This window comes from Heptranchias perlo, chromosome 14 (genome assembly GCF_035084215.1).
Source record: "Heptranchias perlo isolate sHepPer1 chromosome 14, sHepPer1.hap1, whole genome shotgun sequence".
Classification (NCBI taxonomy): Eukaryota; Metazoa; Chordata; class Chondrichthyes; order Hexanchiformes; family Hexanchidae; genus Heptranchias; species Heptranchias perlo.
In genome coordinates this window covers 1,039,966-1,067,861 of record NC_090338.1, presented here as the reverse complement: position 1 = coordinate 1,067,861, position 27,896 = coordinate 1,039,966, and the positions used below count along the sequence as shown (strand labels likewise).

Here is a 27,896-nt window from a genome sequence, read left to right as displayed (position 1 = left end):
CGCTATGGGGAATGTGTCCTTCCTATCCACTCGATCGAGGCCCCTCATCATTTTATACCTCAATTAAATCTCCCCTCAGCCTCCTCTGAAACCTACCTCTTTGACCGAGCTTTTTGTCACCTGTCCTAATATTTCCTTAAGTGGCTCGGTGTCAGTTTTTGTCCGGTTAAACTCCTGTGAAGAGCATTTTGGGAAGATTCAATACATTAAAGGCACTGTATAAATTCAAGTTGTTATTGTTGTTGGTAAAACTTTTACATTGAGTCTTCACATGTACAATAGTCAGTACGAGGCTCTGAGTCGCTGGAGCAGGTACAGGGTTAGATACAGAGTAAAGCTCCCTCTACACTGTCCCATCAAACACTCCCAGGGCAGGTACAGGGTTAGATACAGAGTAAAGCTCCCTCTACACTGTCCCATCAAACACTCCCAGGGTCAGGTACAGGGTTAGATACAGAGTAAAGCTCCCTCTACACTGTCCCATCAAACACTCCCAGACCCATGCCCAGTAGAATCTGGATTGAGTCTCCTCAAGCTGATTTAATATTGGACCCAGGGCCCCTGATGGATCAGAGACTGCCCTGTGCTCTGTATTGTATCGGGAGCTGCACTATTTCACTGAGCCCTCGAGGGAGCTGCACTATTTCACTGAGCCCTCGAGGGAGCTGCACTATTTCACTGAGCCCTCGAGGGAGCTGCAATGTTTCTACACTAATGTCCATCTTTATTCAGTCCTTGTGCGACTCGACAATGTTCTGGTGAAGGATGCTGAGTGAAGTTTGTGTTTATTGTCCCTCAGATGCGAGGTTGGGAGGAACAGCCCGATTCTGCGGGAACACAGGGACAGGTATGGAGATTTTAACCCTTTTCATTCTATGTACCAATCCAGAACTTACATCATGTGCCCTGCCGTATTATAGAGTGACACACAGGTGGGTGCTGTTACCCCCCTCTCCCCCCGGGCATCGTCTCACACACCCGCTGTTACCCCCCTCTCCCCCCGGGCATCGTCTCACACACCCGCTGTTACCCCCCTCTCCCCCCGGGCATCGTCTCACTCACCCGCTGTTACCCCCCTCTCCCCCCGGGCATCGTCTCACACACCCGCTGTTACCCCCCTCTCCCCCCGGGCATCGTCTCACTCACCCGCTGTTACCCCTCCCCCCCGGGCATCGTCTCACACACCCGCTGTTACCCCCCTCTCCCCCCGGGCATCGTCTCACACACCCGCTGTTACCCCCCTCTCCCCCCGGGCATCGTCTCACACACCCGCTGTTACCCCCCTCCCCCCGGGCATCGTCTCACACACCCGCTGTTACCCCTCTCCCCCCCGGGCATCGTCTCACACACCCGCTGTTACCCCCTCCCCCCGGGCATCGTCTCACTCACCCGCTGTTACCCCCCTCCCCCCCGGGCATCGTCTCACACACCCGCTGTTACCCCCCTCTCCCCCCGGGCATCGTCTCACTCACCCGCTGTTACCCCTCCCCCCGGGCATCGTCTCACACACCCGCTGTTACCCCCCTCTCCCCCCGGGCATCGTCTCACTCACCCGCTGTTACCCCTCCCCCCGGGCATCGTCTCACTCACCCGCTGTTACCCCCCTCCCCCCGGGCATCGTCTCACACACCCGCTGTTACCCCCCTCTCCCCCCGGGCATCGTCTCACACACCCGCTGTTACCCCCTCCCCCCGGGCATCGTCTCACACACCCGCTGTTACCCCCCTCTCCCCCCGGGCATCGTCTCACTCACCCGCTGTTACCCCTCCCCCCGGGCATCGTCTCACTCACCCGCTGTTACCCCCTCCCCCCGGGCATCGTCTCACACACCCGCTGTTACCCCTCCCCCCGGGCATCGTCTCACACACCCCGCTGTTACCCCTCCCCCCGGGCATCGTCTCACTCACCCGCTGTTACCCCTCCCCCCGGGCATCGTCTCACACACCCGCTGTTACCCCCCTCCCCCCGGGCATCGTCTCACACACCCGCTGTTACCCCCCTCCCCCCGGGCATCGTCTCACACACCCGCTGTTACCCCCCCCCTCCCCCCGGGCATCGTCTCACTCACCCGCTGTTACCCCTCCCCCCGGGCATCGTCTCACACACCCGCTGTTACCCCCCCCCTCCCCCCGGGCATCGTCTCACTCACCCGCTGTTACCCCCTCCCCCCGGGCATCGTCTCACACACCCGCTGTTACCCCCCCTCTCCCCCCGGGCATCGTCTCACTCACCCGCTGTTACCCCCTCCCCCCGGGCATCGTCTCACTCACCCGCTGTTACCCCCCTCCCCCCGGGCATCGTCTCACACACCCGCTGTTACCCCCTCTCCCCCCGGGCATCGTCTCACTCACCTGCTGTTACCCCCTCCCCCCGGGCATCGTCTCACACACCCGCTGTTACCCCCCTCCCCCGGGCATCGTCTCACACACCCGCTGTTACCCCCCTCCCCCCGGGCATCGTCTCACACACCCGCTGTTACCCCTCCCCCCGTGCATCGTCTCACACACCCGCTGTTACCCCCCTCCCCCCGGGCATCGTCTCACTCACCCGCTGTTACCCCCCTCCCCCCGGGCATCGTCTCACTCACCCGCTGTTACCCCCCTCCCCCCCCGGGCATCGTCTCACTCACCCGCTGTTACCCCCCTCCCCCCGGGCATCGTCTCACACACCCGCTGTTACCCCCTCCCCCCGGGCATCGTCTCACTCACCCGCTGTTACCCCCCTCCCCCCGGGCATCGTCTCACACACCCGCTGTTACCCCCTCCCCCCGGGCATCGTCTCACTCACCCGCTGTTACCCCCCTCTCCCCCCGGGCATCGTCTCACTCACCCGCTGTTACCCCTCCCCCCGGGCATCGTCTCACTCACCCGCTGTTACCCTCTCCCCCCCCGGGCATCGTCTCACACACCCGCTGTTACCCCTCCCCCCGTGCATCGTCTCACACACCCGCTGTTACCCCCCTCCCCCCGGGCATCGTCTCACTCACCCGCTGTTACCCCCTCCCCCCGGGCATCGTCTCACTCACCCGCTGTTACCCTCTCCCCCCCCGGGCATCGTCTCACACACCCGCTGTTACCCCCTCCCCCCGGGCATCGTCTCACTCACCCGCTGTTACCCCCCCTCCCCCCGGGCATCGTCTCACACACCCGCTGTTACCCCTCCCCCCGGGCATCGTCTCACTCACCCGCTGTTACCCCCCTCCCCCCGGGCATCGTCTCACTCACCCGCTGTTACCCCTCCCCCCCCGGGCATCGTCTCACACACCCGCTGTTACCCCCCTCCCCCCGGGCATCGTCTCACACACCCGCTGTTACCCCCCTCCCCCCGGGCATCGTCTCACTCACCCGCTGTTACCCCCCTCCCCCCGGGCATCGTCTCACTCACCCGCTGTTACCCCCCTCTCCCCCCGGGCATCGTCTCACTCACCCGCTGTTACCCCCTCCCCCCGGGCATCGTCTCACACACCCGCTGTTACCCCCTCTCCCCCCGGGCATCGTCTCACTCACCCGCTGTTACCCCCTCCCCCCGGGCATCGTCTCACACACCCGCTGTTACCCCCTCCCCCCGGGCATCGTCTCACTCACCCGCTGTTACCCCCTCCCCCCGGGCATCGTCTCACACACCCGCTGTTACCCCCCTCCCCCCGGGCATCGTCTCACACACCCGCTGTTACCCCCCTCCCCCCGGGCATCGTCTCACTCACCCGCTGTTACCCCCCTCCCCCCGGGCATCGTCTCACTCACCCGCTGTTACCCCCCCCCTCCCCCCCGTGCATCGTCTCACACACCCGCTGTTACCCCCCTCCCCCCGGGCATCGTCTCACTCACCCGCTGTTACCCCCCCTCCCCCCGGGCATCGTCTCACACACCCGCTGTTACCCCCCTCTCCCCCCGGGCATCGTCTCACTCACCCGCTGTTACCCCCTCCCCCCGGGCATCGTCTCACTCACCCGCTGTTACCCCCCTCCCCCCCGGGCATCGTCTCACACACCCGCTGTTACCCCCCTCCCCCCGGGCATCGTCTCACTCACCCGCTGTTACCCCCTCCCCCCGGGCATCGTCTCACTCACCCGCTGTTACCCCCCTCCCCCCGGGCATCGTCTCACACACCCGCTGTTACCCCCCCTCCCCCCGGGCATCGTCTCACACACCCGCTGTTACCCCCCTCCCCCGGGCATCGTCTCACTCACCCGCTGTTACCCCCCTCCCCCGGGCATCGTCTCACTCACCCGCTGTTACCCCCCTCTCCCCCCGGGCATCGTCTCACTCACCCGCTGTTACCCCCCTCTCCCCCCGGGCATCGTCTCACACACCCGCTGTTACCCCCCCTCCCCCCGGGCATCGTCTCACTCACCCGCTGTTACCCCCCTCCCCCCGGGCATCGTCTCACTCACCCGCTGTTACCCCCCCTCCCCCCGGGCATCGTCTCACACACCCGCTGTTACCCCCCTCCCCCGGGCATCGTCTCACACACCCGCTGTTACCCCCTCCCCCCGGGCATCGTCTCACCACACCCGCTGTTACCCCCCCTCCCCCCGGGCATCGTCTCACACACCCGCTGTTACCCCCCCTCCCCCCGGGCATCGTCTCACACACCCGCTGTTACCCCCCTCCCCCCGGGCATCGTCTCACTCACCCGCTGTTACCCCCTCCCCCCGGGCATCGTCTCACTCACCCGCTGTTACCCCTCCCCCCGGGCATCGTCTCACACACCCGCTGTTACCCCCCCCTCCCCCCGGGCATCGTCTCACTCACCCGCTGTTACCCCCCTCTCCCCCCGGGCATCGTCTCACACACCCGCTGTTACCCCCCCTCCCCCCGGGCATCGTCTCACTCACCCGCTGTTACCCCCTCCCCCCGGGCATCGTCTCACTCACCCGCTGTTACCCCCTCCCCCCGGGCATCGTCTCACTCACCCGCTGTTACCCCCCCTCCCCCCGGGCATCGTCTCACTCACCCGCTGTTACCCCCCCTCCCCCCGGGCATCGTCTCACACACCCGCTGTTACCCCCCTCTCCCCTCGGGCATCGTCTCACTCACCCGCTGTTACCCCCCTCCCCCGGGCATCGTCTCACACACCCGCTGTTACCCCCCTCCCCCCCGGGCATCGTCTCACTCACCCGCTGTTACCCCCTCCCCCCCGGGCATCGTCTCACACACCCGCTGTTACCCCCCTCCCCCCGGGCATCGTCTCACTCACCCGCTGTTACCCCCCTCTCCCCCCGGGCATCGTCTCACACACCCGCTGTTACCCCCCCTCCCCCCGGGCATCGTCTCACACACCCGCTGTTACCCCCCTCCCCCCGGGCATCGTCTCACACACCCGCTGTTACCCCCCTCCCCCCGGGCATCGTCTCACACACCCGCTGTTACCCCCCTCTCCCCCCGGGCATCGTCTCACACACCCGCTGTTACCCCCCTCCCCCCGGGCATCGTCTCACACACCCGCTGTTACCCCCCCTCCCCCCCGGGCATCGTCTCACACACCCGCTGTTACCCCCCTCCCCCCGGGCATCGTCTCACTCACCCGCTGTTACCCCTCCCCCCGGGCATCGTCTCACACACCCGCTGTTACCCCCCCTCCCCCCGGGCATCGTCTCACTCACCCGCTGTTACCCCTCCCCCCGGGCATCGTCTCACACACCCGCTGTTACCCCCCTCCCCCCGGGCATCGTCTCACTCACCCGCTGTTACCCCCCTCTCCCCCCGGGCATCGTCTCACACACCCGCTGTTACCCCCCCTCCCCCCGGGCATCGTCTCACACACCCGCTGTTACCCCCCTCTCCCCCCGGGCATCGTCTCACACACCCGCTGTTACCCCCCTCCCCCGGGCATCGTCTCACACACCCGCTGTTACCCCCCTCCCCCCGGGCATCGTCTCACACACCCGCTGTTACCCCCCCTCCCCCGGGCATCGTCTCACACACCCGCTGTTACCCCTCCCCCCGGGCATCGTCTCACACACCCGCTGTTACCCCCCTCCCCCCGGGCATCGTCTCACTCACCCCGCTGTTACCCCCCCTCCCCCCCGGGCATCGTCTCACACACCCGCTGTTACCCCTCTCCCCCCCCCGGGCATCGTCTCACACACCCGCTGTTACCCCTCCCCCCCCGGGCATCGTCTCATTCACCCGCTGTTACCCCCCTCCCCCCGGGCATCGTCTCACACACCCGCTGTTACCCCCTCCCCCCGGGCATCGTCTCACTCACCCGCTGTTACCCCCCTCCCCCCGGGCATCGTCTCACACACCCGCTGTTACCCCTCCCCCCGGGCATCGTCTCACACACCCGCTGTTACCCCCCTCCCCCCGGGCATCGTCTCACTCACCCGCTGTTACCCCCCTCCCCCCGGGCATCGTCTCACACACCCGCTGTTACCCCCCTCCCCCCGGGCATCGTCTCACTCACCCGCTGTTACCCCTCCCCCCGGGCATCGTCTCACACACCCGCTGTTACCCCTCCCCCCGGGCATCGTCTCACTCACCCGCTGTTACCCCCCTCTCCCCCCGGGCATCGTCTCACTCACCCGCTGTTACCCCCTCCCCCCGGGCATCGTCTCACTCACCCGCTGTTACCCCCCTCCCCCCGGGCATCGTCTCACTCACCCGCTGTTACCCCCTCCCCCCGGGCATCGTCTCACTCACCCGCTGTTACCCCCTCCCCCCGGGCATCGTCTCACACACCCGCTGTTACCCCCCTCCCCCGGGCATCGTCTCACACACCCGCTGTTACCCCTCCCCCCGGGCATCGTCTCACTCACCCGCTGTTACCCCTCCCCCCGGGCATCGTCTCACTCACCCGCTGTTACCCCCCTCCCCCCGGGCATCGTCTCACTCACCCGCTGTTACCCCCCCTCCCCCCGGGCATCGTCTCACACACCCGCTGTTACCCCCCTCCCCCCGGGCATCGTCTCACTCACCCGCTGTTACCCCCCTCTCCCCCCGGGCATCGTCTCACACACCCGCTGTTACCCCCCTCTCCCCCCGGGCATCGTCTCACACACCCGCTGTTACCCCCCTCCCCCCGGGCATCGTCTCACACACCCGCTGTTACCCCCCTCCCCCGGGCATCGTCTCACACACCCGCTGTTACCCCCCTCCCCCCGGGCATCGTCTCACACACCCGCTGTTACCCCCCTCCCCCCGGGCATCGTCTCACACACCCGCTGTTACCCCCCCTCCCCCCGGGCATCGTCTCACACACCCGCTGTTACCCCCTCCCCCCGGGCATCGTCTCACACACCCGCTGTTACCCCCCCTCCCCCCGGGCATCGTCTCACACACCCGCTGTTACCCCCCTCCCCCCGGGCATCGTCTCACTCACCCGCTGTTACCCCCCTCCCCCAGGGCATCGTCTCACTCACCCGCTGTTACCCCCCTCCCCCCGGGCATCGTCTCACTCACACCGCTGTTACCCCCCTCCCCCCGGGCATCGTCTCACTCACCCGCTGTTACCCCCCTCCCCCCGGGCATCGTCTCACACACCCGCTGTTACCCCCCTCCCCCCGGGCATCGTCTCACACACCCGCTGTTACCCCCCCTCCCCCCGGGCATCGTCTCACACACCCGCTGTTACCCCCTCCCCCCGGGCATCGTCTCACACACCCGCTGTTACCCCCCTCCCCCCGGGCATCGTCTCACTCACCCGCTGTTACCCCCTCCCCCCGGGCATCGTCTCACACACCCGCTGTTACCCCCTCCCCCCGGGCATCGTCTCACTCACCCGCTGTTACCCCTCCCCCCGGGCATCGTCTCACTCACCCGCTGTTACCCCCCTCCCCCCGGGCATCGTCTCACTCACCCGCTGTTACCCCCCCTCCCCCCGGGCATCGTCTCACTCACCCGCTGTTACCCCTCCCCCCGGGCATCGTCTCACACACCCGCTGTTACCCCCCTCTCCCCCCGGGCATCGTCTCACTCACCCGCTGTTACCCCCTCCCCCCGGGCATCGTCTCACCCACCCGCTGTTACCCCCCTCCCCCCGGGCATCGTCTCACTCACCCGCTGTTACCCCCTCCCCCCGGGCATCGTCTCACTCACCCGCTGTTACCCCCCTCCCCCCGGGCATCGTCTCACTCACCCGCTGTTACCCCCCTCCCCCCGGGCATCGTCTCACTCACCCGCTGTTACCCCCCTCCCCCCCGGGCATCGTCTCACTCACCCGCTGTTACCCCTCCCCCCGGGCATCGTCTCACTCACCCGCTGTTACCCCCTCCCCCCCCGGGCATCGTCTCACTCACCCGCTGTTACCCCCTTCCCCCCCCCGGGCATCGTCTCACTCACCCGCTGTTACCCCCCTCCCCCCCGGGCATCGTCTCACACACCCGCTGTTACCCCCCTCCCCCCGGGCATCGTCTCACACACCCGCTGTTACCCCCTCCCCCCGGGCATCGTCTCACTCACCCGCTGTTACCCCTCCCCCCGGGCATCGTCTCACTCACCCGCTGTTACCCCTCCCCCCCCGGGCATCGTCTCACTCACCCGCTGTTACCCCCCTCCCCCCGGGCATCGTCTCACACACCCGCTGTTACCCCTCCCCCCGGGCATCGTCTCACTCACCTGCTGTTACCCCCCTCTCCCCCCGGGCATCGTCTCACTCACCCGCTGTTACCCCTCCCCCCGGGCATCGTCTCACTCACCCGCTGTTACCCCTCCCCCCGGGCATCGTCTCACACACCCGCTGTTACCCCTCCCCCCCCCGGGCATCGTCTCACTCACCCGCTGTTACCCCCTCCCCCCGGGCATCGTCTCACACACCCGCTGTTACCCCTCCCCCCGGGCATCGTCTCACACACCCGCTGTTACCCCCCTCTCCCCCCGGGCATCGTCTCACTCACCCGCTGTTACCCCTCCCCCCGGGCATCGTCTCACACACCCGCTGTTACCCCCCTCTCCCCCCGGGCATCGTCTCACACACCCGCTGTTACCCCCCTCCCCCCGGGCATCGTCTCACACACCCGCTGTTACCCCCCTCCCCCCCGGGCATCGTCTCACACACCCGCTGTTACCCCTCCCCCCGGGCATCGTCTCACACACCCGCTGTTACCCCCCCTCCCCCCGGGCATCGTCTCACACACCCGCTGTTACCCCCCTCCCCCCGGGCATCGTCTCACTCACCCGCTGTTACCCCCCTCCCCCCGGGCATCGTCTCACTCACCCGCTGTTACCCCCCCTCCCCCCGGGCATCGTCTCACACACCCGCTGTTACCCCCCTCCCCCCGGGCATCGTCTCACTCACCTCCTCTTACCCCTCCTTTTGTCATTGTGACGACAGCCTTTGATCATCAGACAGGAACTCTGTGCATTTTACAAAATCATAACGACAGATCCTGCTTCTGGGGAGGTTTAAGAAGGGGATGTGACGGGGTTACCGGGGTTACGGTGTGTGGGGTGTGACGGGGTTACCGGGGTTACGGTGTGTGGGGTGTGACGGGGTTACCGGGGTTACGGTGTGTGGGATGTGACGGGGTTTCCGGGGTTACGGTGTGTGGGGTGTGACGGGGTTACCGGGGTTACGGTGTGTGGGGTGTGACGGGGTTACCGGGGTTACAGTGTGTGGGGTGTGACGGGGTTACCGGGCTTACGGTGTGTGGGGTGTGACGGGGTTACCGGGGTTACGGTGTGTGGGGTGTGACGGGGTTACCGGGGTTACGGTGTGTGGGATGTGACGGGGTTTCCGGGGTTACGGTGTGTGGGGTGTGACGGGGTTACCGGGGTTACGGTGTGTGGGGTGTGACGGGGTTACCGGGGTTACAGTGTGTGGGATGTGACGGGGTTTCCGGGGTTACGGTGTGTGGGGTGTGACGGGGTTACCGGGGTTACGGTGTGTGGGGTGTGACGGGGTTACCGGGGTTACAGTGTGTGGGATGTGACGGGGTTTCCGGGGTTACGGTGTGTGGGGTGTGACGGGGTTACCGGGGTTACGGTGTGTGGGGTGTGACGGGGTGAATCCTGATCTGTGCTGGTTTGGAACTTGCCGTTGGGAGTCACGCTGACAAATGAAGGCTGGACTTTGGCATTTACCACTTTGACATGGTGTCAGTCGGCTGTGAGTGTAAATGTGACCCTGTTATTTTATGGTTTGTAGGAGCGACATGTTTGGGATTCTGTGAAGAAAGCTGCCTTCATCCTGGGCTCTGGGGTCTTCGTATTTGCAGCATTCAGCAACACAGTCACTTGGTGAGCTGACACAGCAAGAAGGGGCCCTGGGGACTGGGGCCTGGGACTGGGGGACTGGGGATTGGGGGAGGAGGGACTGGGGGCCTGGGGACTGGGGACTGGGGGAGGAGGGACTGGGGGCCTGGGGGCCTGTGTTTGTGGGTTAGCGCACAACTCCAGTCTAATGTTACATAAAAGGGGAACTTCATTTAACAAGTAACGTGATATCAGCTCACAGTCTCTCTGTCTGTAATAACAGCAGCCACAGAGACTCAGTCCCTCCCCAGGGTGAGTGTGAGGCACTCAGTCCCTCCCCAGGGTGAGTGTGGGACACTCAGTCCCTCCCCAGGGTGAGTGTGGGACACTCAGTCCCTCCCCAGGGTGAGTGTGGGACACTCAGTCCCTCCCCAGGGTGAGTGTGAGACACTCAGTCCCTCCCCAGGGTGAGTGTGGGACACTCAGTCCCTCCCCAGGGTGAGTGTGGGACACTCAGTCCCTCCCCAGGGTGAGTGTGGGACACTCAGTCCCTCCCCAGGGTGAGTGTGGGACACTCAGTCCCTCCCCAGGGTGAGTGTGAGACACTCAGTCCCTCCCCAGGGTGAGTGTGGGACACTCAGTCCCTCCCCAGGGTGAGTGTGGGACACTCAGTCCCTCCCCAGGGTGAGTGTGGGACACTCAGTCCCACCCAGGGTGAGTGTGGGACACTCAGTCCCTCCCCAGGGTGAGTGTGAGGCTCCGTACTGATGATCCAGGGAGTTATGAGGCGCTGGTTTCCATGGTCTCACTGGCTGTTCCTCCATCCTCTTTATCTGTCCCTCGGGACAAGCTGAGCTTTTACCCACAGATAATCCGGTCATTTTTCCTCAATTGTTTTCAGGCATTTGCAGCAGTTCTGGGGAGCGTCCGGAAACTTCTGGCAGGCCCAATGGGGAAAGGCACACAGCTCCTTTGAAGAGAAAGAGTGGGTCCCCTTCTTCCTGGGTGAGTGGACGTTGTTTCTCAGTTCAGTTGATGAAACTGCACCAGGTTTCTGCCCCTCTGTGTACAGGAGAAACCCATCAGGAAGTGAGGCAGCTCAAGGAACAACTTGTGTGCTGCGCTCATCGATCCATTTCAGGATTCTTACTCCTGTTACTTTAACCGTCATCAAATAGGATGTTAAGACAAACATGAGAGAATTTTAAGATTCCACAATTGTTCTAGAAACCAAGTTAAAATGCCAAGGCGAATGGGGCAGGACGAGAGAGAAGGTTATTGGGTGACATCAGCCTGGGGGTTTTAAAAAGCCTGTAGATTGTAGGAGGAGCAGGAGACTGTAATAATCATCGAATCTTACAGTTCAAAGGGAGGCCAATCAGCCCATCGCGCCTGTGCTGGCTCGATGAAAGAGCTATCCAATTAGTCCCATGCCTCTGCCCATTTCCCACAGCCCTGTAATTTCAAGGATTTATCCAATTCCCTTTTGAAAGTTATTATTGAATCTGCTTCCACCGCCCTTTCAGGCAGCGCATTCCAGATCAGAACAACTCGCTGTGTAACATCGAGTCTGCAGCACAGAAACAGGCCATTCGGCCCAACTGGCCCATGCTGGTGTTTATGCTCCACACGAGCCTCCTCCCTCGGAAACAGGCCCTTCGGCCCAACATGTCCATGTCGCCCAGTTTATACCACTAAGCTAGTCCCAATTGCCTGCACTTGGCCCATATCCCTCTATACCCATCTTACCCATGTAACTGTCCAAATGCTTTTTAAAAGACAAAATTGTACCCGCCTCTACTACTGCCTCTGGCAGCTTGTTCCAGACACTCACCACCCTTTGAGTGAAAAAATTGCCCCTCTGGACCCTTTTGTATCTCTCCCCTCTCACCTTAAATCTATGCCCCCTCGTTATAGACTCCCCTACCTTTGGGGAAAGATTTTGACTATCTACCTTATCTATGCCCCTCATTATTTTATAGACTTCTATAAGATCACCCCTTAACCTCCTACTCTCCAGGGAAAAAAGACCCAGTCTGTCTAACCTCTCCCTATAAGTCAAACCATCAAGTCCCGGTAGCATCCTAGTAAATCTTTTCTGCACTCTTTCTAGTTTAATAATATCCTTTCTATAATAGGGTGACCAGAACTGTACACAGTACTCCAAGTGTGGCCTAACTAATGTCTTGTACAACTTCAACAAGACATCCCAACTCCTGTATTCAATGTTCTGACCAATGAAACCAAGCATGCTGAATGCCTTCTTCACCATCCTATCCACCTGTGACTCCAATTTCAAGGAGCTATGAATCTGTACTCCTAGATCTCTTTGTTCTATAACTCTCCCCAATGCCCTACCATTAACGGAGTAGGTCCTGGCCCGATTCGATCTACCAAAATGCATCACCTCACATTTATCTAAATTAAACTCCACCTGCCATTCATCGGCCCACTGGCCCAATTTATCAAGATCCCGTTGCAATCCTAGATAACCTTCTTCACTGTCCACAATGCCACCAATCTTGGTGTCATCTGCAAACTTACTAACCATGCCTCCTAAATTCTCATCCAAATCATTAATATAAATAACAAATAACAGCGGACCCAGCACCGATCCCTGAGGCACACCGCTGGACACAGGCATCCAGTTTGAAAAACAACCCTCGACAACCACCCTCTGTCTTCTGTCGTCAAGCCAATTTTGTATCCAATTGGCTACCTCACCTTGGATCCCATGAGATTTAACCTTATGTAACAACCTACCATGCGGTACCTTGTCAAAGGCTTTGCTGAAGTCCATGTAGACCACGTCTACTGCACAGCCCTCATCTATCTTCTTGGTTACCCCTTCAAAAAACTCAATCAAATTCGTGAGACATGATTTTCCTCTCACAAAACCATGCTGACTGTTCCTAATCAGTCCCTGCCTCTCCAAATGCCCGTAGATCCTGTCTCTCAGAATACCCTCTAACAACTTACCCACTACAGATGTCAGGCTCACCGGTCTGTAGTTCCCAGGCTTTTCCCTGCCGCCCTTCTTAAACAAAGGCACAACATTTGCTACCCTCCAATCTTCAGGCACCTCACCTGTAGCTGTCGATGATTCAAATATCTCTGCTAGGGGACCCGCAATTTCCTCCCTAACCTCCCATAACGTCCTGGGATACATTTCATCAGGTCCCGGAGATTTATCTACCTTGATGCGTGTTAAGACTTCCAGCACCTCCCTCTCTGTAATATGTACACTCCTCAAGACATCACTATTTATTTCCCCAAGTTCCCTAACATCCATGCCTTTCTCAACCGTAAATACCGATGTGAAATATTCATTCAGGATCTCGCCCATCTCTTGTGGTTCCGCACATAGATGACCTTGTTGATCCTTAAGAGGCCCTACTCTCTCCCTAGTTACTCTTTTGCCCTTTATGTATTTGTAGAAGCTCTTTGGATTCTCCTTTGCCTTATCTGCCAAAGCAATCTCATGTCCCCTTTTTGCCCTCCTGATTTCTCTCTTAACTCTACTCCGGCAATCTCTATACTCTTCAAGGGATACACTTGATGCCAGCTGTCTATGCATCTCATATGCCTCCTTCTTCTTTCTGACTAGGGCCTCAATCTCCCGAGTCATCCAAGGTTCCCTAGTTCTACCAGCCTTGCCCTTCACTTTATAAGGAATGTGCTTACCCTGAACCCTGGTTAACACACTTTTGAAAGCCTCCCACATACCAGACGTCCCTTTGCCTGCCAACAGACTCTCCCAATCAACTTCTGAAAGTTCCTGTCTAATACCATCAAAATTGGCCTTTCCCCAATTTAGAATTTTAACTTTTGGGCCAGACCTATCATTCTCCATAGCTATCTTAAAACTAATGGAATTATGATCACTGGTCCCAAAGTGATCCCTCACTAACACTTCTGTCACCTGCCCTTCCTTATTTCCCAAGAGGAGGTCAAGTTTTGCCCCCTCTCTAGTCGGGCCATCCACATACTGAATGAGAAATTCCTCCTGAATACACTCAACAAATTTCTCTCCATCCAAGCCCCTAATGCTATGGCTGTCCCAGTCAATGTTGGGAAAGTTAAAGTCCCCTACTATTACCACCCTATTTTTCTTGCAGCTGTCTGTAATCTCCTTACATATTTGCTCCTCAATTTCCCATGACTATTTGGGGTCTGTGGTACAATCCTATCAAAGTGATCTCTCCCTTCTTATTTTTCAGTTCTACCCATATAGACTCAGTGGGCGAACCCTCGGATATATCCCCTCTCACTACTGCCGTGATGTTCTCCCTAATCAAGAACGCAACTCCCCCTCCTCTCTTACCTCCTGCTCTATCTTTCCTATAGCATCTGTACCCTGGAACATTGAGCTGCCAGTCCTGCCCCTCCCTTAGCCATGTTTCAGTAATAGCTATAACATCCCAGTCCCATGTATCCTCCTATTCCTTTCTCCCTCGTGTGTTTATCTAGATTTCCCTTAAATGTATCTACACTATTCACCTCAACCAATCCTCGTGGAAGTGAGTTCCACATTTTAACCACTCACTGGGTAAGATGAATTAAAAAAATTCTCCCCATCTCACCTCTGGTTCTTTTGTCGATCACCTTAAATCTGTGTCCTCTGGTTACCGACCCTCCGCCACTGGAAACAGTTTCTCCTTATTTACTCTATCAAAACCCCCTCATGATTTTGAACACCTCGATTAAATCTCCCCTTAACCCTCTCTGTTCTAAGGAGAACAATCCCAGCTTCTCCAGTCTCTCCACATCACTGAAGACCCTCATCCCTGGGACCATTCTAGTAAATCTCCTCTGCACCCTCTCTAAGGCCTTCACATCCTTCCTAAAGTGTGGTGCCCAGAATTGGACACAATACTCCAGCTGAGGCCTAACCAGTGTTTTGTAAAGGTTTAACATAACTTCCTTGCTTTTGTACTTTATGTACAAAAGAGGGAAGGAATTCCCCAGTTTTGGTGGTCCTGGGAAAGGATGAGTTAAGAGTGGGGGTCGGTGTGATTTGAACACAGTGAGGATGCAGAGTGGAGGGAGAACATGCAGGACAGGGTATTTGGAGATGAGGGGCAAGTTCCCGAGCACTGACCACCATTAATGAAGTAAGAGTAACAGCTGGCCATTCGGCCCATTGAGCCATTTTGTTGGCTATGACACCTCTTTTCCCAAATCCTCAAAATGGAATCAGGATTGTTAGCCGTATTTGGGCTGTCGAACAGTTAAAGGGGTTTCTGGCATGACACAGCTTCGAAGAAGGGGAGCTGGGCAAGGAAGGGGTCAAGGGGTCTGGTGACAGGGTTCATGACAGGGTGAAAGAGGAGAGCCTACAGTGCATAGGTCGTGGGGACAGGGTGAAAGGTGGGAGAGATTGGAGGGTAGGAGGAGGACTGTGAATGATTGAACAGTCTAACCAGTAGTGTCAGAGTGAGTATGGAGGGTGGAGGGTGGGGGGAGGGGTCTGGCATATCCCATTTTCCAGGTTTTCCGGTACCCGGGATTTCTGGTTCCCACCCTCTCACATGGACTGGTGGAGCCCAGGGCCCAACCTGAGCCAATCCTATCAGTCCTGAGTTTGTTGGTTTACTATCTCAGGTGCCATGGTGATTCCTACCATCGTTTTCTGGCTTTTTAACGGACTTCTGCTAATTGTGGATGCGACTGGAAAGCCCCAGGTGATTGCTCGCTATCGGATTCAGATGGGCAGGAATGATCCGGTAAGGCTCTGGTCTCTTTACTAAGATCAACAAAATGGACTTTTGCTAAATTGTTATTTTGTCTCAGTGAATAATTCAATATCTTTCCACTTTTTACCCCAATAATGAGATTTCACTATTTCACCTCAGCTTCAGTTTTTCCAATAATAATAGTAATTGGGAATGAACTGGAGCAGATTAAAGTGTAGAGGAACACCTAGGCAATAGCGATCATAACATAATAAGGTTTAAAATAATGATTGAGAAAGACATAAGACAAAGACCAAAGTAATAGATTGAAAAAAAGTTAATTTTGAGGGGATGAGAATGGAACTCGGGAAGGTAAACGGGAAAAAATGTTGATCGACAAAGAGATCGAAGAGCAGTGGGAAATATTTAAAACTGTGAACAATAGGGTTCAGGAGAAATATATTCCTCAAAAAAACAAGAACAAACTCATCAATAATGAAACACCCTGGATGAATAAAGAGATACGGGTAAAATTAAAACTGGAGTAAAAGGCAGACACTAAGAACAGAGACAATGAAGGAGAGGATGAGAAAAGGGAATATGAAGAGGTTAGGAAAGAAATCAAAAAACAATTAGGAAAGCAAAGAGGAATTACAAAAGTAAATTATCAAAGAATATAAAAGGAAATATAATGTATTCTACAGACACAAATAACAAAAGAAAAATCAGGATAGGGATCGGGCCACTATGGGATACACAAGATAAACTCACAGGTAACGACAGTGAAATGGCAGAAATGTTGAAGTTACTTTGCCTCAGAATTTACCAGGGAGACTAACACGGTGAGAAGGACATTAGAAGAAGAGATCAACAAAGATATAAAGACATTTAAGATAGAAAGGGGGGAGATAATTAATAAACTGATCAAACTTAGAGAAGATAAAACCCCTGATCCGGATGGATTGTATCCGCAAATATTAAAAGAAATTGGGAGGAGATAACAGAGGCACTATTACATATATATAAAAATTCATTATAAAACGGAATGGTGCCAGAGGACTGGCAGACAGATACTGTGATTCCCATATTTAAAAAGGGAGATGGAACAAGTCCAGGGAACTATAGACCAATTAGTTTAACATCAGTGGCAGGAAAGATAATGGAATCTTTACTCAAAGATATAATCGAAAAACATCTAGAGAGCGAAAATATAATAAAGAATAGTCAAAGTAGACAAGGGTAATGTAGTAGATGTAATATATTTGGATTTTCGAAAGGCCTTTGATAAGGTACCACATTGTAGACTCCAGACTAATTCAGAACATGTGGAGTCAGGGGTCAGGTAGCAGAATGGATAGCAAACTGGCAACAAAACAGAAAACAGAGAGTAGAGGTTAAGGGTAGTTACTCAAACTGGTGAAAGGTGGGAAGTGGTGTTCCACAGGGATCGGTGCTGGGACCACTGTTGTTCACAATTTACATCAAGGATTTGGACTCAGGAATCGGAAATACAATTTCAAAATTTGTGGACAACATCAAATTAGGGGGTGTGGTTAATACAGAGGAAGAATGGGTCAAAATACAAGAGGCCATTAATAAACTCGCAGAATGGGCGTGTAATTGGCAAATGAATTTCAATCTAGATAAGTGTGAGGTGGTACATTTTGGTAGGAAGAATAAGGAGGCCACACACTGCTTGGATAATAAGAGTCTAAATGGGATAGAGGAGCAAAGGGATCTGGGGGAACAGATACACAAATCACTAGAAGTAGCGACACAGGTTAATAAGGCCATAAAAAAAGGCAAATCAAGCACTGGGGTTCATTTCTAGAGGGATAGAATTGAAAAGCAGAGAAGTTATGTTAAACTTGTGTAGAACCTTGGTTAGACCGCACTTGGAGTATTGTGAACAGTTCTGGTTTCCATATTATAGAAAGGATATAGAGGCACTGGAGAAGGTGCAAAAAAGATTCACAAGGATGATACCAGAACTGAGAGGATATAATTATCAGGAAAGTCTGAACAGGCTGGGGCACCTTTCACGAGAAAAGAGAAGACTGAGGGGTGACCTGATAGAGGTCTTTAAGATAATGAAAGGGTTTGATAGGGTAGCAACAGAGAAGATGTTTCCACTTGTGGGGGAGACCAGAACTAGAGGTCATAAATATAAGATAGTCACTAATAAATCCAATAGGGAATTCAGGAGAAACTTCTTTACCCAGAGAGTGGTGAGAACATGGAACTCACTCCCACAAGGAGTAGTTGAGGCGAACAGTGTAGATACATTTAAGGGGAAGCTGGATAAACACATGAGGGAGAAAGGAATAGAAGGATATGCTGATAGGGTGAGATGAAGTAGGGAGGGAGGAGGCTCGTGTGGAGCATAAACACCGGCACTGACCAGTTGGGCCGAATGGCCTGTTTCTGTGCTGTAGTTTCGATGCAGCTCGTTGTACGGATGCAGTGGAGAGTTCCCTCTAAACTGCCTCAGTAACTTCCCAATGCTTTAATGTAGCCAGTCCCACTTGCCCACAAAGTTCTCTTTTATTGGTTGTAAATCTGGATGGTGACTGACTGAATCCCTTCCCCTTTAATCCCTGTATTAGCCCAATTAAAGAATCATAGAAATTTACAGCTCAGAAGGAGGCCATTCGTCCCATCATCCCTGTGGCGACTCTCTGAACGAGCAATCCCATGAAGGTGATTGTGTGATGATGGGAGTAGACAGAGATTGTGTGCCCTCCGTTACTCTCCCCAATCCCTATCTCTGCACCTCCTTGTTCTCTTGGCCCGGGTGTTGTGACATTGACTCTTTTCTCAGTCCTGCCCGTGTGAACATTCCGTACTGTGTCCACAAGTTATACAACGTTCCTGGGAAATTGCTGGCAATGAGGTTACAGAACAAACAAGATATGCTTTCTGCCTCCTGTTTGTAATTCGTGGAGTGTCGAGTAATGTAGCCAGTCCAGCTTTGGATCAGCTGTGTGAGTTCGTTGGTTACTTCACGTTAATCCACTGTAAACATATCAACTGGTGGAATGTTGAAGAGTTGGTCCCATTGGCGGTGCCCAGGGTTCAATATTAAAGGGCTTCTCACAGGATAAAATGGACAGGAAAGTCCCAGCCCCTCACTGACCCCGTCACAGTCTACGACTGCTGATTTTCTGTCAGTCTCTCAGCTGTAGCAGAAACTGTTTCTGGCACCTGGAGTCTGGTCATTCAGTGCAATAAAGAAAGAAAGACCTGCATTTATATAGCACCTTTCATGACCTCAGGACGACCCAAAGCACTTTACAACCAATGAAGTACTTTTGAAGTGTAGTCACCGTTGTAATGTTGACCCAAGACACTGGGGAGAACTCCCCCTGCTCCTCTTCAAAATATTGTCATGGCATCTTTTACATCCACCTGAGAGGGCAGGCAGGGCCTCAGTTTAACATCTCACCGAAAGACGGCACCTCTGACAGTGTAGCGCTCCCTCAGTACTGACCCTCCGACAGTGCAGCGCTCCCTCAGTACTGACCCTCCGACAGTGCAGCGCTCCCTCAGTACTGACCCTCCGACAGTGCAGCGCTCCCTCAGTACTGACCCTCCGACAGTGCAGCGCTCCCTCAGTACTGACCCTCCGACAGTGCAGCGCTCCCTCAGTACTGACCCTCCGACAGTGTAGCGCTCCCTCAGTACTGACCCTCCGACAGTGCAGCGCTCCCTCAGTACTGACCCTCCGACAGTGCAGCGCTCCCTCAGTACTGACCCTCCGACAGTGTAGCGCTCCCTCAGTACTGACCCTCCGACAGTGCAGCGCTCCCTCAGTACTGACCCTCCGACAGTGTAGCGCTCCCTCAGTACTGACCCTCCGACATTGCAGCCCTCCCTCAGTACTGACCCTCCGACAGTGTAGCGCTCCCTCAGTACTGACCCTCCGACATTGCAGCCCTCCCTCAGTACTGACCCTCCGACAGTGCAGCTCTCCCTCAGTACTGACCCTCCGACATTGCAGCCCTCCCTCAGTACTGACCCTCCGACAGTGCAGCACTCCCTCAGTACTGACCCTCCGACAGTGTAGCACTGCCTCAGTACTGACCCCCCGACAGTGCAGCCCTCCCTCAGTACTGACCCTCCGACAGTGCAGCACTCCCTCAGTACTGACCCTCCGACAGTGCAGCCCTCCCTCAGTACTGACCCTCCGACAGTGTAGCACTCCCTCAGTACTGACCCTCCGACAGTGCAGCACTGCCTCAGTACTGACCCTCCGACAGTGCAGCCCTCCCTTAGTACTGACCCTCCGACAGTGCAGCGCTCCCTCAGTACTGACCCTCCGACAGTGCAGCACTGCCTCAGTACTGACCCTCCGACAGCGCAGCACTGCCTCAGTACTGATCCTCCGACAGTGCAGCGCTCCCTCAGTACTGACCCTCCGACAGTGCAGCACTGCCTCAGTACTGACCCTCCGACAGTGCAGCGCTCCCTCAGTACTGACCCTCCGACAGTGCAGCACTCCCTCAGTACTGACCCTCCGACAGTGCAGCACTGCCTCAGTACTGACCCTCCGACAGTGCAGCGCTCCCTCAGTACTGACCCTCCGACAGTGCAGCGCTCCCTCAGTACTGACCCTCCGACAGTGCAGCACTCCCTCAGTACTGACCCTCCGACAGTGCAGCGCTCCCTCAGTACTGACCCTCCGACAGTGCAGCGCTCCCTCAGTACTGACCCTCCGACAGTGCAGCACTCCCTCAGTACTGACCCTCCGACAGTGCAGCACTCCCTCAGTACTGACCCTCCGACAGTGCAGCGCTCCCTCAGTACTGACCCTCCCTCAGTACTACATTGGAGTGTTGGCCTGGATTTTGTGCTCAAGTTGCTGGAGTGGGGACTTGAACCCATGACCTTCCGACTCCCAGGTGAGAGTGATAACAATATAACGTAACACAAGGTAAGACAGGGGCCAATCCTGTGACACCCCTCCATTACCACTCCTCTAAAAACAGCAGGAAGTGGGTCGCATGATTTGAGATTCTTTGGCCATTTTCCACAGAAAGGACTTGAACATAAAGTGATTTCTGATGCATATTCTTAGCGACAGGTCCCTCGACGTTGTTAGCCTTTAGGGACAGGCCCAGACAGACACACGGAATTAATGGGCAGGAAAAGACCAGCTGGTCCATCAAACCTGTCCCACACCATGATGGCTGGAGCATCCTGACTAAATTCTTCTTCCGGTCCAGCTCCCTCTTGAAGGCAGAGAATCGGCACCGAACTCACCAGCCGGCAATATATTCCAGAGACTCACTGCCCTCTGGGAAAAGACAAACCGCCCGACATCCAGTCTATTCCCACTCTCCCATAGTTTAAACTCGTGTCCCTGGTCCTTCCCAACCTGTTAAACTGAAATAATCTATCAATAGGGACACTATCCAGCCCTTTCATTATTTTATAGACCCAATCGGGTCACCTCTGAGTCTATGCTGCTCTACAGTAAATAGACCAAGGTCCTCGAGCCTATCGGAGTAGCTGAGGTTCTTTAAGCCGTGAATCATTCTTGTCGCTCTCCTCTGGACCTCTCCCAAGGCCACTGTATAACCCACCATGTGGGGGGACCAAAACTGGGCCCAGCACTCCAGATACGGTCTGACCAGCGACCCGTATTGTGGCAAGATGGTGTCCTTTGATTTATACTGAGTGGTTCTATTCATACAACCCAATACCCTGTTATCTTTAGTTACAGTTTCTCTTCAGTGACCTTCAGTGACCTGTGTACAATAACACCAAGATCTTTTTCTTGCTCAACCTCTTTCAGTGTTGTTCCCTGCAAATGATTCGTGGATTCAGTGTTGGTCCCACCAACATGCATAATGCTACATTTATCTAAATTAAACACCATTTGCCAACGTGTGGCCCATGCCCCGAGCACATCGAAATCTTTTTGGATTTGTTTGCACTCCGCTATCCTCTTAACCCTTGCACAGATTTTGGTGCCATCTGCAAACTTACTGACCATCCTCCCAACACCACTGTCCAGGTCATTAATAAAGGCCGTGAAGAGTAGCAGGCCCTGGGGCCGATCCCTGGGGGACGCCACTGGTAACATGTCTCCAAACTGAACCACATCCGTTAACTACAACTTTTTGGCGGTGGGATTGGAGCCAATTCCTAATCCAGTTTGTCAAATTTCTACTGATCCCACAAGCCTCTATCTTGTGAAGTAACCTAGTGTGAGGTAACTTATCAAAGGCTTTCTGAAAGTCCAGGTAGACAATTCCTCATCCACTACCCTTGTGATTTCCTCAAAAACCTCTCGCAAATTTATTAGGCACAACCTATTTTTTCAGAAGCCGTGTTGTGCATTTCTATTGGCCCCTTCCTTTTCCCAGTGATTGTAAAGGGAATTTCTTACCATCGCTTTGAGCATCTTCCCAATAAAGGATGTCAGGCTGATAGGCCTGTAGTTCCCCGGCTCTGATTTGTCCCCTTTTTTTGAAAATAGCAACTACTCGAGTGAGTTTCCAGTCTAAGGGAACTATCCCTGAATTTATTGACATATTGCTGCTGGCGAACACGTGGGCAGTCGAGAGGTGATTTAAATCCAGTTTTGCACAGACCCCAAACAATGGCCAATTTGTTAGTAATGTCCAGCCATTGACAAAGACACTTAGCACCTTGGCGTTGACAAACTGACCTTTGAAGAAAGGCTTTTAAAAATCAGAACACAGACACCAGAAAGTCAGTGGAGCAGAAGAGTGGGAGGATTCCGACTGGCTGCCCTGAGCGGTGGGACAGGGGAGAGAGAGATTGTGTTTTTAAATCAAGTTGGATATCCGAGTGGCGTGGGCCAGCGTTGCGTGTTCGTTATCTTGTAACACAATTGGATCAAGCGATTCTCCTCGATCTCAACGTTCCGTGTGTTTTCCCTACTCTGGAATAAAGCAGTTCATGATTGGAATAAAACTCTCCCTTTCCCAGTATTAACTCCAGCTGCGATCGGAAACTTCACATTAAAAGAACATTTCAGTGAATTATTCTTTCTCTCCAAATTGATTTCTAAACAAAGAAGAGACTGTTTTTGGGGACTGGCTGGAATGGAAAGAGGGGAAGAGATTAAGAGGAGTCACATGTGACTATTTATTTTGATTGGTGATTTTGTCTCCTGATTCGCAGGTGGAACCTGCTCGGCTTCAGCAGGCCATTAGGACAGTAGCATTTAACCAGGTCTTCCTGTCGTTTCCCATGGTGCTGCTGCTGTACCCCATCATGAAGTGGCGAGGGAATCCGTGCAGCCTTGAGTTACCCGCCTTTCACTGGGTCCTGCTCCAGCTCTGTTTCCTGGGGTTGCTGGAGGAGATACTCTTCTACTATTCACACAGGTGAGCTGGAGATTCCATCCAAAACTCTACTGCCCCCGTATCCGAACTCGCACCGAGTCCCGTTCATCCATCGCCCCCTGTGCTCGCTGACCAACATTGGAACCCGGTCCGGGAACGCATCAATTTTAAAATTTCTCATCCTGGTTTTCAAATCCCTCCATGGCCTCGCCCCCCTCCCTATCTCTGTAACCTCCTCCAGCCCTACAACCCTCCGAGATCTCTGCGTTCCTCCAATTCTGGCCTCTTGCACATCCCCGATTTTAATCACTCCACCATTGGCGGCCGTGCCTTCAGCTACCTGGACCCTAAGCTCTGGAATTCCCTCCCTGAACCTCTCCGTCTCTCCACCTCTCTCTCCTCCTTTAAGATGCTCCTTAAAACCTACCTCTTTGACCGAGCTTTTGGTCACCTGTCCTAATATCTCTTTATGTGGCTCGGTGTCAAATTTTGTTTGATAATCGCTCCTGTGAAGCGCCTTGGGACGTTTTACTATGTTAAAGGCACTATATAAATGCAAGTTGTAATTGAGCTGCTCGACTGGGTTATTGCTGCTCCCTCCGCCCACTCCTCCCCGAAGGTATCGTCCCCCCGCTGTTACAGCCTCCCTCCAGCACCGTACCAGAGAGGCTGGTGTTCAGGTGTAAACCTGGAACAGTGAAGGTTAGCAAGGGATCTGGGGAAGGGGCTTCATAACCCAGCCAGTTCCTGGCGCCGTCTGAGCTCCACACAGGCTGCTCTCAGGTGTAAATAACCTGCATTTATATAGTGCCTTTAACGTAGCAAAACGTCCCAAGGTGATTCACAGGAGCGATTATCAAACAAAATTTGAGCCACATAAGGAGATATTAGGACAGGTGACCAAAAGCTTGGTCAAAGATAAGGATTGTAAACAATTTTACGACACCAAGTTATAGTCCAGCAATTTTATTTTAAATTCACAAGCTTTCGGAGGCTACCTCCTTCTCCACATCAAAGATAAGGAGGTAGGGAGGGGCGATGCCATGGAGGGATTTGAATCAAGAATAAATGTAATTTCTTTGTTCCAAATCCTTTCTGTGCAGGAAAAATGGATTAAACACATGAAAACAGACAGGGATATAGTGAGTAGGTGGGTAGGTGGGATTGAGGGATATGGTGGGTAGGCGGGTTGTTGATCTATCAAAAAGGGGATGGATTTATTGGGTTTAGTGGCATTTTCAAGCTGCCTGCCCCAATACTGTGACAACATTTCAATATTCACCCTCTCCAGGCTTTTCCATCATCCAACACTCTACAAACACATCCACAAGAAGCACCATGAGTGGACAGCTCCGATCGGGATCATCGCCCTCTACGCACATCCCATTGAGCATGTGGTAAGAAGTATTTGTGTTGAACCAACAATATAGATCAGTGCGGTTCTGTCGCACTGTGAATGGAGGGTTGTTGGATCATGGAATGCTTTACCACAGGGAGTCATTGAGCAATGAGGCCATTTTTGAATAATTATTTGAAACAGTGGAAGATACAGGGCTATGGGGAGAGAGCGGGGCAGTGGGATTAGTTTGGGGATTGATACAGGGCTATGGGGAGAGAGTGGGACAGTGGGATTAGTTTGGGGATTGATACAGGGCTATGGGGAGAGAGTGGGACAGTGGGATTAGTTTGGGATTGATACAGGGCTATGGGGAGAGAGCGGGGCAGTGGGATTAGTTTGGGATTGATACAGGGCAATGGGGAGAGAGTGGGGCAGTGGGATTAGTTTGGGATTGATACAGGGCTATGGGGAGAGAGCGGGGCAGTGGGATTAGTTTAGGATTGATACAGGGCTATGGGGAGAGAGTGGGGCAGTGGGATTAGTTTGGGATTGATACAGGGCTATGGGGAGAGAGTGGGGCAGTGGGATTAGTTTGGGATTGATACAGGGCTATGGGGAGAGAGTGAGGCAGTGGGATTAGTTTGGGGATTGATACAGGGATATGGGGAGTGGGATTAGTGTGCATGTGTTTTTGTCTCTCTGTGTGATTTCTGGATTGTGGAAGATTTTATTGATGCATCATTCAGTCCATCACTGTTTCTGTCTTTGACTAGTTCTCTAACATGGTGCCGACCATGTTGGGACCGATACTCCTGGGAACTCACGTGACAACCATGATGTTGTGGTTTTCATTGGCCCTGCTGACTTCCACAGTTTCACACTGCGGGTATCACCTGCCATTTCTCCCATCCCCAGAATTCCACGACTTCCATCACCTCAGGTAAGTACCAAATAACTGAGTCCGTGCTTCAGATCCGCAGAGAATTAAACTTCTGACAATCGGAACCAGACGGTCAGAATCCCCCCCCAAAGGGGAGTCACTCACAACAGACGGTCAGAATGAAACCAAATATTAAAAGGGTCATTGTCAGATTGGCAGGCTGTAACTAGTGGGGTGCCGCAGGGATCAGTGCTTGGGCCTCAGTTATTTACAATCTATATTAATGACTTAGGTTAAGGGACCGAGTGTAATGTATCCAAGTTTGCTGACGGTACAAAGCTAGGTGGGAAAGTAAGCTGTGAGGAGGACACAAAGAGTCTGCAAAGGGATATAGACAGATTAAGTGAGTGGGCAAGATAAGAGCGACCGTCTCTCAGGCTCTTTCTCTGGTTAGAGAGTCAGCGTCTGTGAAACTGTATCCCAGTGAGAGTCAGTGTCTGTGGGACCCGTACCCCAGTGAGAGTCAGTGTCTGAGGGACCCGTACCCCAGTGAGAGTCAGTGTCTGAGGGACCCGTAGCCCAGTGAGAGTCAGTGTCTGTGGAACCCGTACCTCAGTGAGAGTCAGTGTCTGAGGGACCCGTACCCCAGTGAGAGTCAGTGTCTGTGGAACCCGTACCTCAGTGAGAGTCAGTGTCTGTGGAACCCGTACCTCAGTGAGAGTCAGTGTCTGTGGGACCCGTACCCCAGTGAGAGTCAGTGTCTGTGGAACCCGTACCCCAGTGAGAGTCAGTGTCTGAGGGACCCGTACCCCAGTGAGAGTCAGCGTCTGTGAAACTGTATCCCAGTGAGAGTCAGTGTCTGTGGGACCCGTACCCCAGTGAGAGTCAGTGTCTGTGGAACCCGTACCCCAGTGAGAGTCAGTGTCTGAGGGACCCGTACCCCAGTGAGAGTCAGTGTCTGAGGGACCCGTACCCCAGTGAGAGTCAGTGTCTGTGGGACTGTCCCCCAGTGAGAGTCAGTGTCTGTGGGACTGTCCCCCAGTGAGAGTCAGTGTGTGTGAGACCCGTACCTCAGTGAGAGTCAGTGTCTGTGGGACCCGTACCCCAGTGAGAGTCAGTGTCTGTGGGACCCGTACCCCAGTGAGAGTCGGTGTGTGTGGGACCCGTACCCCAATGAGAGTCAGTGTCTGAGGGACCCGTACCCCAGTGAGAGTCAGTGTCTGAGGGACCCGTACCCCAGTGAGAGTGTGTGTGTGAGACCCGTACCTCAGTGAGAGTCAGTGTCTGTGGGACCCCAGTGAGAGTCAGTGTCTGTGGGACCCGTACCCCAGTGAGAGTCAGTGTCTGTGGGACCAGTACCCCAGTGAGAGTCAGTGTGTGTGGGACCCGTACCCCAGTGAGAGTCAGTGTGTGTGGGACCCGTACCCCAGTGAGAGTCAGTGTGTGTGGGACCCGTACTCCAGTGAGAGTCAGTGTCTGTGGGACCAGTACCCCAGTGAGAGTCAGTGTGTGTGGGACCCGTACCCCAGTGAGAGTCAGTGTGTGTGGGACCCGTACCCCAGTGAGAGTCAGTGTCTGTGGGACCCGTACCCCAGTGAGAGTCAGTGTCTGTGGGACCCGTACCCCAATGAGAGTCAGTGTGTGTGGGACCCGTACCCCAATGAGAGTCAGTGTGTGTGGGACCCGTACCCCAGTGAGAGTCAGTGTGTGTGGGACCCGTACCCCAATGAGAGTCAGTGTGTGTGGGACCCGTACTCCAGTGAGAGTCAGTGTCTGTGGGACCCGTACCCCAGTGAGAGTCAGTGTGTGTGGGACCCGTACCCCAATGAGAGTCAGTGTGTGTGGGACCCGTACCCCAGTGAGAGTCAGTGTGTGTGGGACCCGTACCCCGGTGAGAGTCAGTGTCTGTGGGACTGTCCCCCGGTGAGAGTCAGTGTCTGTGGGACTGTCCCCCGGTGAGAGTCAGCTTGTTTCGAAGAGGGGGTGAGAAAATGGGAGGGAATAATTTAATCGATGTTTTGCCTAGTTCCTATTGAAGTGCAGATGGTCATTTATATAAAGTGATGTAACGGGGGATTGTTGTTGCAGGTTTAACCAGTGTTATGGAGTTTTTGGAATCCTCGATCGCCTGCACCAGACAGACACCATATTCCGAGAAAGTAAAGCTTACGAACGTCACACTCTCCTGCTCGGCCTGACTCCTCTCTCGGAGACCATTCCCGACTCCCTCAAGACAAAGTGAACGGCTCCTTTAAATCGCAATTGGAAGCTGACGATTTCTCAATTCTTAACCCTCTTGTTGATATTTAACACTGACTGATTGCGAGATGATTTGTTTGCGAGGAGATTGTTTTCCATTTGCTGTGAATCTTGCCCAGCTGCAGGTTTTTTGTTGTCTGGGAGATTCTCTGTTCATTCTCTGCCTTCAAATGGGATTCGCAGGATCCTGACCCCGACCCCGACCTCATACCGACCCCCGACCCCCGACCCCCGCCTCCATACCACCTCCCAACCCCTGAAGTCGATACCGACCCCCCCAATATCAACCCC

General features: G+C 55.0%; 1 protein-coding gene across 1 annotated transcript; it reads left to right on the top strand.

The window, feature by feature from the left end:
- Positions 1-799: 799 nt before the first annotated feature.
- Positions 800-27,658, top strand: faxdc2 (fatty acid hydroxylase domain containing 2). The gene is made up of 8 exons (XM_067995757.1): positions 800-847; positions 10,087-10,178; positions 11,035-11,138; positions 15,738-15,859; positions 22,964-23,169; positions 24,419-24,524; positions 25,240-25,406; positions 27,435-27,658. The coding sequence occupies exons 1-8, from the start codon at positions 800-802 to the stop codon at positions 27,586-27,588; spliced, it is 999 nt and encodes a 332-aa protein (XP_067851858.1). The 3' UTR covers positions 27,589-27,658.
- Positions 27,659-27,896: the final 238 nt, after the last annotated feature.

What these genes read in the sequence shown, in the direction of transcription:
- faxdc2 (XM_067995757.1), top strand. Translation starts at nt 800, where the DNA reads ATGCGAGGTTGGGAGGAACAGCCCGATTCTGCGGGAACACAGGGACAG. An exon ending in CACATCCCATTGAGCATGTG is followed by an intron (nt 24,525 to 25,239) that starts GTAAGAAGTATT and finishes GTCTTTGACTAG; the next exon opens with TTCTCTAACATGGTGCCGAC. An exon ending in CACGACTTCCATCACCTCAG is followed by an intron (nt 25,407 to 27,434) that starts GTAAGTACCAAA and finishes TTGTTGTTGCAG; the next exon opens with GTTTAACCAGTGTTATGGAG.